Below are 16,316 nucleotides of genomic sequence, written 5' to 3'. Positions count from 1 at the left end.
AGCGGATCCCAGGACTCGCTTCTGGTGAAGAATGTGTGTGTGTCCCTCAGCGGATCCCAGGACTCTGCTACTGGTGAAGAATGCGTGTGTGTCACCCAGCGGATCCCAGGACTCCGCTACTGGTGAAGAATGCGTGTGTGTCACCCAGCGGATCCCAGGACTCGCTACTGGTGAAGAATGCGTGTGTGTCTCCCAGCGGATCCCAGGACTCGCTACTGGTGAAGAATGCGTGTGTGTCACCCAGCGGATCCCAGAACTCCGCTACTGGCGCTTATCTGTTTGATTAATGACAGATTTAGAAGTACTTTGCAAACAAAGGCAGAGCAAAACCAACAGATTACCTGGGGCTGTGTGGACAGACAAACATACTTATCACAGAAAGACATTAGATAAAGATTGTGTGTAAAAATAAAGAAATTTTAAAAAAGTGCGTTTACGTGCCAGGGAAATGTCAAAGGTTTTAAATCTTATTAAAAAATGTGTGTCCTATTTTATAAAAGGTTTCAATTAGTTATATTTAACCTATTAAAAACCCCAGTTTCTAGGCAGAACTCCGCTGACATGTAAAAGGATTTTAAACATATTTTTTAAACTTTTAATCTTTCAATTATAGACATCAGCGTTGCAGAGTTTTTACAATCTTTATGTAATGTCTTTCGGTAATACAAACGCCCCAGATAAAATAAATTCCTCTCCTTGGCCATAGTTTGAATAGGGATTCTGAAGTCAGCATCAATCGAACAGGTAACATTAAGCAGCTGATTAATTCAGCCAACCCCAAAGAAAAGCGAAACATGTTCATTTTTTATTGGATACAAATATCAAGTCATTGGAATGGCGAATTAAATCTCTCTTTTAAACACAGAGCCCAGGCATGTAAAGCAAGTCAGAGGAGGGTCAGCGATCACCCCCCACTGCCCATTCCTAATCATTTCCAGACCACTCCTAATTGTCACAGTCACATCCTGCCCCCCTGTAAGTTATTACACAGCAGATGGGGCAGAGCATACTGTAGGATATTACACAGCAGCTGGGGCAGAGCATACTGTAGGATATTACACAGCAGCTGGGGCAGAGCATACTGTAGGATATTACACAGCAGATGGGGCAGAGCATACTGTAGGATATTACACAACAGCTGGGGCAGAGCATACTGTAGGTTATTACACAGCAGCTGGGACAGAGCATACTGTAGGATATTACACAGCAGCTGGGGCAGAGCATACTGTAGGATATTACACAGCAGCTGGGGCAGAGCATACTGTAGGATATTACACAGCAGCTGGGGCAGAGCATACTGTAGGTTATTACACAGCAGCTGGGGCAGAGCATACTGTAGGATATTACACAGCAGCAGGGGCAGAGCATACTGTAGGATATTACACAGCAGCTGGGACAGAGCATACTGTAGGATATTACACAGCAGCTGGGGCAGAGCATACTGTAGGATATTACACAGCAGCTGGGGCAGAGCATACTGTAGGATATTACCCAGCAGCTGGGGCAGAGCATACTGTAGGATATTACACAGCAGCTGGGACAGAGCATACTGTAGGATATTACACAGCAGCTGGGGCAGAGCATACTGTAGGATATTACACAGCAGCAGGGGCAGAGCATACTGTAGGATATTACACAGCAGCTGGGGCAGAGCATACTGTAGGTTATTACACAGCAGCTGGGGCAGAGCATACTGTAGGATATTACACAGCAGCTGGGGCAGAGCATACTGTAGGATATTACACAGCAGCTGGGGCAGAGCATACTGTAGGATATTACACAGCAGCAGGGGCAGAGCATACTGTAGGTTATTACACAGCAGCTGGGGAGAGCACACTGTAGGATATTACACAGCAGATGGGGCAGAGCATACTGTAGGATATTACACAACAGCTGGGGCAGAGCATACTGTAGGTTATTACACAGCAGCTGGGACAGAGCATACTGTAGGATATTACACAGCAGCTGGGGCAGAGCATACTGTAGGATATTACACAGCAGCTGGGACAGAGCATACTGTAGGATATTACACAGCAGCTGGGGCAGAGCATACTGTAGGATATTACACAGCAGCTGGGGCAGAGCATACTGTAGGTTATTACACAGCAGCTGGGGCAGAGCATACTGTAGGATATTACACAGCAGCAGGGGCAGAGCATACTGTAGGATATTACACAGCAGCTGGGGCAGAGCATACTGTAGGATATTACACAGCAGCTGGGGCAGAGCATACTGTAGGATATTACACAGCAGCTGGGGCAGAGCATACTGTAGGATATTACCCAGCAGCTGGGGCAGAGCATACTGTAGGATATTACACAGCAGCTGGGACAGAGCATACTGTAGGATATTACACAGCAGCAGGGGCAGAGCATACTGTAGGATATTACACAGCAGCTGGGGCAGAGCATACTGTAGGTTATTACACAGCAGCTGGGGCAGAGCATACTGTAGGATATTACACAGCAGCTGGGGCAGAGCATACTGTAGGATATTACACAGCAGCTGGGGCAGAGCATACTGTAGGATATTACACAGCAGCAGGGGCAGAGCATACTGTAGGTTATTACACAGCAGCTGGGGAGAGCACACTGTAGGATATTACACAGCAGCTGGGGCAGAGCACACTGTAGGATATTACACAGCAGCTGGGGCAGAGCACACTGTAGGATATTACACAGCAGCTGGGACAGAGCACACTGTAGGATATTACACAGCAGCTGGGGCAGAGCATACTGTAGGATATTACACAGCAGCTGGGGCAGAGCGTACTGTAGGATATTACACAGCAGCTGGGGCAGAGCGTACTGTAGGATATTACACAGCAGCTGGGGCAGAGCATACTGTAGGATATTACACAGCAGCTGGGGCAGAGCATACTGTAGGTTATTACACAGCAGCTGGGGAGAGCACACTGTAGGATATTACACAGCAGCTGGGGCAGAGCACACTGTAGGATATTACACAGCAGCTGGGGCAGAGCACACTGTAGGATATTACACAGCAGCTGGGGCAGAGCGTACTGTAGGATATTACACAGCAGCTGGGACAGAGCGTACTGTAGGATATTACACAGCAGCTGGGGCAGAGCATACTGTAGGATATTACACAGCAGCAGGGGCAGAGCATACTGTAGGTTATTACACAGCAGCTGGGGCAGAGCATACTGTAGGATATTACACAGCAGCTGGGGAGAGCATACTGTAGGTTATTACACAGCAGCTGGGGCAGAGCATACTGTAGGATATTACACAGCAGCTGGGGAGAGCACACTGTAGGATATTACACAGCAGCTGGGGAGAGCACACTGTAGGATATTACACAGCAGCTGGGGCAGAGCACACTGTAGGATATTACACAGCAGCTGGGGCAGAGCATACTGTAGGATATTACACAGCAGCTGGGACAGAGCATACTGTAGGATATTACACAGCAGCTGGGGCAGAGCATACTGTAGGATATTACACAGCAGCTGGGGCAGAGCATACTGTAGGTTATTACACAGCAGCTGGGGCAGAGCATACTGTAGGTTATTACACAGCAGCTGGGGCAGAGCATACTGTAGGATATTACACAGCAGCTGGGGCAGAGCATACTGTAGGATATTACACAGCAGCTGGGGCAGAGCATACTGTAGGATATTACACAGCAGCTGGGGCAGAGCATACTGTAGGATATTACACAGCAGCTGGGACAGAGCATACTGTAGGATATTACACAGCAGCTGGGACAGAGCATACTGTAGGATATTACACAGCAGCTGGGGCAGAGCATACTGTAGGATATTACACAGCAGCTGGGACAGAGCATACTGTAGGATATTACACAGCAGCTGGGACAGAGCATACTGTAGGATATTACACAGCAGCTGGGACAGAGCATACTGTAGGATATTACACAGCAGCTGGGGCAGAGCATACTGTAGGATATTACACAGCAGCTGGGGCAGAGCATACTGTAGGATATTACACAGCAGCAGGGGCAGAGCATACTGTAGGATATTACACAGCAGCAGGGGCAGAGCATACTGTAGGATATTACACAGCAGCAGGGGCAGAGCATACTGTAGGATATTACACAGCAGCTGGGGCAGAGCATACTGTAGGCTATTAGGAGCCCGTGTGGGGACTGTGCACTTAGTCAGACCCCAAACTGCACCTTAGTTTGGGGGTATCAATGTAATTTACAGCAGAAGCTTCCCACAATGCTTTGCATCCACAGCAGCAAAGCATTGTGGGGCGTGACTTTGGAAGCTCCCGCAGTCAGTGACCGCTATACACCCCCTCCCCACCCCCCCCCCCATCCTGCCTGCACACACTGAGGGGCAGTTTGGGGCATTATTAAGCGTGTGTTCCCCCCGCGAGCTCAGGACGCCATACTGGGATCGGTCACACGGTGTTAGCGACAGTCGGAAATAAGATTTATTCATTAGGAGTTTGGGGAACAAATATTTCCCAGCGGGGGGAGCACAGTGTGATAAAGGAGGGGGGCCCTGATCTAAGTATGCAGAGCAGGGGGGGCGCTGAGGCGTTTACACATTACAGGCGCTCGGCCAGTACGCACATATTTATGTGTTTATTTTTGGGGAGGTCGAAGTGCTGATTTAACCCTTTCATTTCCTGAGAAGCCTGCAACACATTGCAGGGAAGAGGTTATCATGGCGGGAGATAAAAACATGGCTGCCGGAGATGAATAGGAAGTGACGGCTTTGCGGTATTTCCATTGCATGTTATAGGGTTTGTGATATTACTGCATAAAATGATGAGGGGGAAAAGATTCTCACGGTTTAACAGCACTTTCTCCATAATATTGGGGGTCGGGGCTGCATTTAAAGTGTAAGGCCGCGCTTAGAGTGATGGCGACGCGACCGATGACGTCACCTGTCGCCACTGGCGAAAGTTGTCATTTGATTTTTAGCGACGTCGCTGGTGACAAGGCCAGTGACGTCACGAAGGGGGCGGGCAGCGCTCTCCGATTGGTTTAGAGACAGTCCCATGTGGCGATATGCTAAAAAAATACATATCTAATTTACCCGGCTTCAAAATTTCGGGTCGCTCTGTCGCCGTCGCGCTTACTGTAAGCGCTTGCGAAGGAGTCAGTGTATTTGTTTCAGAGCGACGTCGCGTCGCCAGGCACTAGAAGCGCAGCCTTAGTCTGCACAGAAGGGGTTAAAAGAAGAGATTCTGAGCAATTAGGGTTTCTAGGTCTCCTGTGACTGACTTCCTGCAGAGAGCAGAGTAACAGGGGAGTAACAGGACAGTACTCACTGCTGGGTAATATCACATGGAATCACTGGGGGGGGGGGAGTAACAGACAGTACTCACTGCTGGGTAATATCACATGGAATCACTGCGGGGGAGTAACAGACAGTACTCACTGCTGGGTAATATCATATGGAATCACTGCGGGGGGGGGGGGAGTAACAGGACAGTACTCACTGCTGGGTAATATCACATGGAATCACTGCGGGGGGGGGGGAGTAACAGGACAGTACTCACTGCTGGGTAATATCACATGGAATCACTGGGGGGGGGGGAGTAACAGACAGTACTCACTGCTGGGTAATATCACATGGAATCACTGCGGGGGAAGTAACAGGACAGTACTCACCGCTGGGTAATATCACATGGAATCACTGCGGGGGGGGGAGTAACAGGACAGTACTCACTGCTGGGTGATATCACATGGAATTACTGCGGGGGGGAGTAACAGGACAGTACTCACTGCTGGGTAATATCACATGGAATCACTGCGGGGGGGGGGGAGTAACAGGACAGTACTCACTGCTGGGTAATATCACATGGAATCACTGCGGGGGGGGGGGGAGGTAACAGGACAGTACTCACTGCTGGGTAATATCACATGGAATCACTGCGGGGGAAGTAACAGGACAGTACTCACTGCTGGGTAATATCACATGGAATCACTGGGGGGGGGGGAGTAACAGACAGTACTCAATGCTGGGTAATATCACATGGAATCACTGCGGGGGGGGGGGGGAGGTAACAGGACAGTACTCACCGCTGGGTAATATCACATGGAATCACTGCGGGGGGGGAGTAACAGACAGTACTCAATGCTGGGTAATATCACATGGAATCACTGCGGGGGGGGGGGGAGGTAACAGGACAGTACTCACTGCTGGGTAATATCACATGGAATCACTGCGGGGGAAGTAACAGGACAGTACTCACTGCTGGGTAATATCACATGGAATCACTGCGGGGGGGAAGTAACAGGACAGTACTCACTGCTGGGTAATATCACATGGAATCACTGCGGGGGAAGTAACAGGACAGTACTCACTGCTGGGTAATATCACATGGAATCACTGCGGGGGAAGTAACAGGACAGTACTCACTGCTGGGTAATATCACATGGAATCACTGGGGGGAGGAGTAACAGGACAGTACTCACTGCTGGGTAATATCACATGGAATCACTGCGGGGGGGGGGGGGGGGGGAGGTAACAGGACAGTACTCACTGCTGGGTAATATCACATGGAATCACTGGGGGGAGGAGTAACAGGACAGTACTCACTGCTGGGTAATATCACATGGAATCACTGCGGGGGGGGAGGTAACAGGACAGTACTCACTGCTGGGTAATACCACAATGCCTTCTGCATTACAAGTACCTGACACTGCCAGATTTATTGCAGTACTAGTGAAGCATGTGCCTCATTCCTGGGGGAGAGAAGAAGCAGCCAGTGACCAGATTAACCCCTTAGTGCTCAAGATCACAAAACACCGACAGTATAAGAGGTAAGCTCCAGGTATAAGAGGTAAGCTCCACGGCCTCCCCCTAATCTGCCCGCTCCAATCTCGGACGCCTCACATTCCTGGGTTTCTTGTATAATTCGGGCTCCCCCTGTGTCTATCTAAAGAATCCTGAACTCCCTGACTGTTTGAGCCATTACCGCCTCTGCTGGGACTCCATTCCATGTATCCACCTCCCTTTCCGGGAAGTACTTCCTCCCAGTTCCCCATGCTTCAGCGCAGGGCCTCTTGTTGTAACAGTCATCTTTTGTTGCTGATAGCGCTGCCGCAGTATAATAAGAACATGAAAAAGCAAAATACTACATACAGGCCGTGGTACTGCATACAGGCCGTGGTACTGCATACAGGCCGTGGTACTGCATACAGGCCGTGGTACTGCATACAGGCCGTGGTACTGCATACAGGCCGTGGTACTGCACAGGATGCAGGGGAACAACACAAACAATACCGGACTAGGAACGCACGGATTCCCGCGGCAGCGAAGGGATCCACTGTCTGCACCAAGGAGCGCAGGAACCAGATCCGAGAGATCCCGGAACAGAAATATAGAAAATACTCACAAAGGAAGGAAACAAAGTGACAATGCAACAGGTTTAACCCCTCCAATGCCAAAGCTGCCGGTAACAATGCATTGCTGGGATCTGTAACACGGGAGGGGTTAAGCTCCTGCATTAACCTTTTCAATGCTGTTGGGGCCTGGATTTCATTCATTATTACGGCACAGGCCAAGGAGATTATATACAGGCACACCCCGCATTAACGTACCCAATGGGACCGGAGCATGTATGTAACACAGGCACACCCCGCATTAACGTACGCAATGGGACCGCAGCATGTATGTAACACAGGCACACCCCGCATTAACGTACCCAATGGGACCGCAGCATGTATGTAACACAGGCACACCCCGCATTAACGTACGCAATGGGACCGGAGCACGTATGTAACACAGGCACACCCCGCATTAACGTACCCAATGGGACCGGAGCACGTATGTAACACAGGCACACCCCGCATTAACGTACCCAATGGTACCGGAGCACGTATGTAACACAGGCACACCCCGCATTAACGTACGCAATGGGACTGCAGCATGTATGTAACACAGGCACACCCCGCATTAACGTACGCAATGGGACCGCAGCATGTATGTAACACAGGCACACCCCGCATTAACGTACGCAATGGGACCGCAGCATGTAACACAGGCACACCCCGCATTAACGTACGCAATGGGACCGCAGCATGTATGTAACACAGGCACACCCCGCATTAACGTACGCAATGGGACCGCAGCATGTATGTAACACACACCCCGCATTAACGTACGCAATGGGACCGCAGCATGTATGTAACTATGTAACACAGGCACACCCCGCATTAACGTACGCAATGGGACCGCAGCATGTATGTAACACACACCCCGCATTAACGTACGCAATGGGACCGCAGCATGTATGTAACTATGTAACACAGGCACACCCCGCATTAACGTACGCAATGGGACCGCAGCATGTATGTAACACAGGCACACCCCGCATTAACGTACGCAATGGGACCGCAGCATGGATGTAACACAGGCATACCCCGCATTAACGTACGCAATGGGACCGGAGCATGTATGTAACACAGGCATACCCCGCATTAACGTACGCAATGGGACCGCAGCATGTATGTAACACAGGCACACCCCGCATTAACGTACGCAATGGGACCGGAGCATGTATGTAACACAGGCATACCCCGCATTAACGTACGCAATGGGACCGCAGCATGTATGTAACACAGGCACACCCCGCATTAACGTACGCAATGGGACCGCAGCATGTCTGGAAAGCGGAAATGTACTTATTGTGAAGCACTGCCTTTTCCCCACTTATTGATGCATGTACTGTTCTGCAACCGTCACATACGTGCATAACGGATGTAAATAACACATGTGTAACAGGCTCTATAGTCTCCCCGCTTGCGCACAGCTTCGGTACAGGTAGGGAGCCGGTATTGCTGTTCAGGACGTGCTGACAGGCGCATGCGCGAGCTGCCGTTTGCCTATTGGGCGATATGTCCTTACTCGCGAGTGTACTTATAGTGAGTGTCCTTAAACCGGGGTATGCTTGTATATACACACTCAGAAGACGGGTGCTCAAGCTCTCCATACGGGACCCCGCCGACTCTGACCCCATACGGGACCCCGCCGACTCTGACCCCATACGGGACCCCGCCGACTGACCCCATACGGGACCCCGCCGACTCTGACCCCATACGGGACCCCGCCGACTCTGACCCCATACGGGACCCAGCCCTGCCCAGTCACGGACAGTCAGACATGAAATACCCCAATCTAAGATACCAGGGGCACCTCAGGGCATTGACGCCCCCATGCCCCGTGTGGCACTATAGGAATTAGGGCACACACATGGGGCACGCAATGGCTGCATGTTCCCTGTCCCCCTCTGCCCTGCAGGGAGGCACAAGGAATAAAGTCCCTGCCCCAGGGACCATACAGGGCACATGAGATCAGGGGACACAGGGCATTTAGGTCAGCCCAAGGTCTCCTGCCCACCGCTGGCACTGCAGGGGTTAAGTGATCCTGTAACTTCCAACATGCAACTTTGAATCTCTCTGTGTGCAACAGATCCTGTCACTCACTGCGCCCCTCACACACCCCCTCCCTGGGCCCCCCGGGATCGGCTGTGCTGTGCAGGGACGGGGGTCCCGCGGGAGGAGGGGGGGGCTCCGGGAAAGGGGCTCAACTACTTACAAGAACCGGGAGCAGCAGCAGGATCCTGGCAGGAGCCATCGCGGGGCTGCCACGTCTGGCTGCGCAGGCGCACTGAGCCGGGAGGGCAAGGGGCATGCTGGGAGTTGTAGTTTTTTTTTTTTTTAAGATGCAGTGCAAGTAAGAAACACGTGTCCCAACCAGTGATACAAACACACAGTGGCATGCACAGGTAGTGATAGTGAGCACACCTCTTACAAAAGGGAGCAGCACTGCTTGCACAAGGGAGCAGCACTGCTTGCAGCACTGCTTGCACAAGGGAGCAGCACCTCTTGCAGCACTGCTTGCACAAGGGAGCAGCACCTCTTGCAGCACTGCTTGCACAAGGGAGCAGCACTGCTTGCACAAGGGAGCAGCACTGCTTGCACAAGGGAGCAGCACTGCTTGCACAAGGAAGCAGCACTGCTTGCACAAGGGAGCAGCACTGCTTGCAACAATTCTGCTTTGTAGGTAAATGTGATTGTTTAATATAGAAATAGTTACATAGTTACACAGATATATATAGAGATAGATAGACGTTTTAAGTTATGGTGGGTGAAAGAGGCGACAAGAAACCTCCACCGTATAGCATACAGTGAATAAAAAGATCACTTGTGAGCACGTTCATGGTAAATCCTACAGCCTTGGAAATTGCAGAGCCAGTACCCCAAGCCTCACACTGATGAGACCCATCAAGGTCGAAACATGTCTGTGAGTGGTTTCTCTGGCTTTGCATCTAATCCCAAGCAGTGCTTAAAAGCTGTGTGAACAGCGAGCATTTGCTTATAAGGGTTCCATGTAAAAATGGTGTTCAGGCAAAAGGGGACGTGTGCTCATTTGCATGTCATTTCCCAGAATCCCTTGCTGCAGTGGGAGCACTGTATGCTTGATGATAATGGTGAAAGGCAGGTTGCAGACCTGTCTGATACATGTGAGTGTGCTCACAAGCGATATTCTTTATTGGCTATATGCTAACGGTGGAGGTTTTTTGTTGCCTTTTTCACCCACCATAACTTAAAATGTATATGGTAAACCTACCCAACCTAGAAATATTTCAAAGCCAGTATAAACCAACCTCACACTGCTGATACCCATCAAGGTTGAAACATGTCTGTGAATGGTTTAAACTTGCTTTGCTAGTCCCATGCTGTGTTTAAAAGCTGTGTGAACGGCGATACATCAGCTTAAATGGGCTCCATGTGAATGAATATTCCAGGCAAAAGGTGACACGTGTGCTCATTTGCATGTCATCTCCCAGAATCCCTTGCTGCAGTGGGAGCACTGTATGCTTGGTGATAATGGTGAAAGGCAGGGTTGTAGACCTGTCTAAGACACAAGTGGTATTCTTTATTGTAGACACGCACACGCACACACGCTTTCAAGAGTTCTCCTCTCTTCTTCACTGTTTTAGCCATAGATTCCTGTGTATATCAGTATTGCTAACCTAAAGAAGAGAGGAGAACTCTTGAAAGCTTGTCCTATGACATACCTTTTTTATTTGGACTAAAAATGTATCACCTAATACTGAAGAACTCATTTATTCTGCACTATCGCAACTGGACTAACACGGCTATTTCTGATATATAGATATATATATATAGATATATATATATGTATATATATATATATCTATATATATATATCTCAGTACCGTGTTAGTCAGGCTTAATAATCAAAAACGAATAGACGATACCGTTCTGTGGCTAACCAAATGCTTTTATTTGTGCGAGCTTTCGAGATACACTGCTCTCTTCTTCCGGCGGTGTTACACTGCTCTCTTCTTCCGGCGGTGTTACACTGCTCTCTTCTTCCGGCGGTGTTACACTGCTCTCTTCTTCCGGCGGTGTTACACTGCTCTCTTCTTCCGGCGGTGTTACACTGCTCTCTTCTTCCGGCGGTGTTACACTGCTCTCTTCTTCCGGCGGTGTTACACTGCTCTCTTCTTCCGGCGGTGTTACACTGCTCTCTTCTTCTGGCGGTGTTACACTGCTCTCTTCTTCTGGCGGTGTTACACTGCTCTCTTCTTCCAGCGGTGTTACACTGCTCTCTTCTTCTGGCGGTGTTACACTGATCTCTTCTTCCGTCGGTGTTACAATGGGTAAAGCAAGAAAGGGTTTTACTTAAAAACTGTGCATCCTGGGATGTATCTGTGACTGAAGCCTATCCCTCCCCCCTATGCTGTATGCGATTTATGACTTTAGGTGTTAAATAGTCCATGAATTTTAGTGATGTAAGAGTATATATGTGTATAAATATAAATTTATAAAGCGCCCACAGTGTATACAGTACAGCGCTTTACAAAAGGTGTGTGTGGACTGGGAGTGCATACCAGTGGTGTGGGTAGGTGTAGAAACGTAAGAGGGTGTTGCATTACTATTAATGTGCGCAGATACTATGTCCCGAGATCTTACACTCGAGACTCTAGAGCAGGGGCGGGGAACCTTTTTTCTGCCAAGGGCCATTTGGATATTTATAACATAATTTGCGGGCCATACAAAATTATCAACTTAAAAATGAGCCTGCTATACACCAGCACACACTCACTGCACACTGCACACTGCACACACACTCAGCACCAGCGCACCCACACTGCACACTCAGCACCAGCACACACTCACTGCAGACTGCACACACACTCACTGCACACTGCACACTCAGCACCAGCACACACTCACTGCACACACACACTCACTGCACATTGCACACTCAGCACACACTCACTGCACACACACAGTACACTCAGCACCAGCACACACTCTCAGCACACACAGCACCCTGCACACTCACAGCACACTCTCAGCACACACAGGGACCCTGCACACTCACAGCACACACACAGCCCCCTCCCTGCCCCCCCCTGCCCCCTACCTTTGGTGTCATGGCTGCTGGGGGCATCGTGGGGCTGCTGGGTGGGATCGGTGCAGTGCTGGGGGGGGGATTGGTGCGGGGCTGGGATTGGTGCGGGGCTGGGGGGGGGGTTGGTGCGGAGCTGGGGGGGGGGATTGGTGTGGGGCTGCTGGGGGATCGTGTAGGGCTGCCGGTGCCTCACTCTAAAGGGTATCAAAATGTGTGTGAAATACTGCAGAAATGCCCCTTCGTGTCACACACACACACACACACAGACACACACACACAGACACACACACACACAGACACACACACACACACACACGTATTTGTAATATATGTAAATTATTTCATACTGCGCACCATGCCCAGATTGCTTTCTAGAACAAATATACGGATAAGTAGGATTATAACACCAGCCTTAACATTGTATCATTGCAAATGAGATTACTCCTTGCTTTGCTGCCCTTTAATTGATTAAAGTTACTTTTTTTTCTGTAAAGCTTTTTTATCCAACTCAGCAAATTATTGAGAAAACTAAAGATGCAGCATTTTGTACGATCAAGTTGGTGACTGTAGCCACAGCCCCTGACAGCCCCTAGCGGGACCCCCCACCCTGACAGCCCCTAGCGGGACCCCCACCCTGACAGCCCCTAGCGGGACCCCTCTCCCTGACAGACCCTAGTGGAACCCCCTCCCTGACAGACCCTAGTGGAACCCCCTCCCTGACAGACCCTAGTGGAACCCCCTCCCTGACAGACCCTAGCAGGACCCCCCTCCCTGACAGACCCTAGCAGGACCCCCCTCCCTGACAGACCCTAGCGGGACCCCCCTCCCTGACAGCCCCTAGCGGGACCCCCCACCCTGACAGCCCCTAGCGGGACCCCCCACCCTGACAGCCCCTAGCGGGACCCCTCTCCCTGACAGCCCCTAGCGGGACCCCCCACCCTGACAGCCCCTAGCGGGACCCCCCACCCTGACAGCCCCTAGCGGGACCCCTCTCCCTGACAGCCCCTAGTGGAACCCCCTCCCTGACAGACTTTAGCGGGACCCCCCTCCCTGACAGACCCTAGCGGGACCCCCTTCCCTGACAGCTCATAGCTGGACCCCCCTCCCTAACAGCCCCTAGTGGAACTCCCTCCCTGACAGACCCTAGCGGGACCCCCCTCCCTGACAGACTTTAGCGGGACCCACCTCTCTGACAGACCCTAGTGGGACCCCCCTCTCTGACAGACCCTAGTGGGACCCCCCTCTCTGACAGACCCTAGTGGGACCCCCCTCTCTGACAGACCCTAGCAGGACCCCCCTCTCTGACAGACCCTAGCGGGACCCCCCTTCTTGACAGACCCTATAGCGGGACCCCCCTCTCTGACAGACCCTATAGCAGGACCCCCCTCCTTGACAGACCCTAGCGGGACCCTCCTCCCTGACAGACCCTAGCGGGACCCCCCTCCCTGACAGACCCTAGCGGGACCCCCCTCCCTGACAGCCCCTAGCAGAAACCCCCTCCCTGACAGACCCTAGCGGGACCCCCCTCCCTGACAGCCCCTGGTGGGACCCCCTCCCTGACAGACTTTAGCAGGACCCCCCTCCCTGACAGACACTAGCGGGACCCCCTCCCTGACAGACCCTAGCGAGACACCTTCCCTGACAGATTTTAGCTGGACCCCCTCCCTGACAGCCCCTAGCGGGACCCCCCCTCCCTGACAGCCCCTAGCAGGACCCCCCTCCCTGACAGCCCCTAGCAGGACCCCTCTCCCTGCCAGCCCCTAGCGAGACCCCCCTCCCTGACAGACCCTAGCGGGACCCCCCTCCCTGACAGCCCCTAGCAGAAACCCCCTCCCTGACAGCCCCTAGCGGGACCCCCCTCCCTGACAGCCCCTAGCAGGACCCCCCTCCCTGACAGCCCCTAGCTGGACCCCCCTCCCTGACAGCCCCTAGCAGAAACCCCCTCCCTGACAGCCCCTAGCGGGACCCCCCTCCCTGACAGCCCCTAGCAGAAACCCCCTCCCTGACAGACCCTAGCGGGACCCCCCTCCCTGACAGCCCCTAGCGGGACCCCCTCCCTGACAGACCCTAGCGGGACCCCCCTCCCTGACAGCCCCTAGCAGAAACCCCCTCCCTGACAGACCCTAGCGGGACCCCCCTCCCTGACAGCCCCTGGTGGGACCCCCTCCCTGACAGACTTTAGCGGGACCCCCCTCCCTGACAGACACTAGCGGGACCCCCTCCCTGACAGACCCTAGCGAGACACCTTCCCTGACAGATTTTAGCTGGACCCCCTCCCTGACAGCCCCTAGCGGGACCCCCCCTCCCTGACAGCCCCTAGCAGGACCCCCCTCCCTGACAGCCCCTAGCAGGACCCCCCTCCCTGACAGACCCTAGCTGGACCCCCCTCCCTGACAGCCCCTAGCAGAAACCCCCTCCCTGACAGCCCCTAGCGGGACCCCCCTCCCTGACAGCCCCTAGCAGAAACCCCCTCCCTGACAGCCCCTAGCGGGACCCCCTACCCTGACAGCCCCTAGCAGAAACCCCCTTCCTGACAGCCCCTAGCAGGACCCCCCTCCCTGACAGCCCCTAGCGGGACCCCCCTCCCTGACAGACCCTAGCGGGACCCCCTCCCTGACAGCCCCTAGCGGGACCCCCTCAGTGACAGCCCCTAGCGGGACCCCCCTCCCTGACAGCCCCTAGCAGGTCCCCCCTCCCTGACAGCCCCTAGCAGGACCCCCTCCCTGACAGCCCCTAGCGGGACCCCCCTCCCTGACAGCCCCTAGCAGAAACCCCCTCCCTGACAGACCCTAGCAGGACCCCCCTCCCTGACTGACCCTAGTGGGACCCCCCTCCCTGACAGCCGCTAGCGGGACCCCCTCCCTGACAGACCCTAGCGGGACCCCCTCAGTGACAGCCCCTAGCGGGACCCCCCCCCCCCTGACAGCCCCTAGCAGGACCCCCCTCCCTGACAGCCCCTAGCAGGACCCCCTCCCTGACAGACCCTAGCGGGACCCCCCTCCCTGACAGCCCCTAGCAGAAACCCCCTCCCTGACAGACCCTAGCGGGACCCCCCTCCCTGACAGCCCCTGGTGGGACCCCCTCCCTGACAGACTTTAGCGGGACCCCCCTCCCTGACAGACCCTAGCGGGACCCCCTCCCTGACAGACCCTAGCGAGACACCTTCCCTGACAGATTTTAGCTGGACCCCCCTCCCTGACAGACCCTAGCGGGACCCCCCTCCCTGACAGCCCCTAGCAGAAACCCCCTCCCTGACAGCCCCTAGCGGGACCCCCCTCCCTGACAGCCCCTAGCAGGACCCCCCTCCCTGACAGCCCCTAGCTGGACCCCCCTCCCTGACAGCCCCTAGCAGAAACCCCCTCCCTGACAGCCCCTAGCAGGACCCCCCACCCTGACAGCCCCTAGAAGAAACCCCCTTCCTGACAGCCCCTAGCAGGACCCCCCTCCCTGACAGCCCCTAGCGGGACCCCCCTCCCTGACAGCCCCTAGCGGGACCCCCTCCCTGACAGACCCTAGCGGGACCCCCTCAGTGACAGCCCCTAGCGGGACCCCCCTCCCTGACAGCCCCTAGCAGGTCCCCCCTCCCTGACAGCCCCTAGCAGGACCCCCTCCCTGACAGCCCCTAGCGGGACCCCCCTCCCTGACAGCCCCTAGCAGAAACCCCCTCCCTGACAGACCCTAGCAGGACCCCCCTCCCTGACTGACCCTAGTGGGACCCCCCTCCCCGACAGCCCCTAGCAGGATCATTAAAAAAAATTAAAAAAATTAATAAATATATATATATAACTGGGTTGAACTGGTACGAGACTTAGATATGATAAAATATAATTTATTCCTTGATAAAGGTGAACACACGAGATATACAAATAACAGGCAAAATATAGACACTCACTTAAAATGGAAATGATGAAACAGTCACATC

At 53.2% G+C, this 16,316-nt stretch overlaps 1 protein-coding gene across 1 annotated transcript in view; it reads right to left on the bottom strand.

Moving 5' to 3' along the window:
* The window catches only part of PDIA5 (protein disulfide isomerase family A member 5), a 64,788-nt gene extending 55,172 nt beyond the window's left edge, over positions 1-9,616 (bottom strand). The window contains exon 1 of the mRNA XM_075609882.1: positions 9,542-9,616. Coding sequence (XP_075465997.1) covers positions 9,542-9,580 — 39 coding nt within the window. The 5' untranslated portion in view covers positions 9,581-9,616. The remainder of the gene's footprint in view (positions 1-9,541) is intronic.
* Positions 9,617-16,316: the final 6,700 nt, after the last annotated feature.

This window comes from Ascaphus truei, chromosome 7 (assembly GCF_040206685.1).
Source record: "Ascaphus truei isolate aAscTru1 chromosome 7, aAscTru1.hap1, whole genome shotgun sequence".
NCBI classification, from domain to species: Eukaryota; Metazoa; Chordata; class Amphibia; order Anura; family Ascaphidae; genus Ascaphus; species Ascaphus truei.
This window is presented reverse-complemented; position numbering and strand designations above follow the sequence as displayed.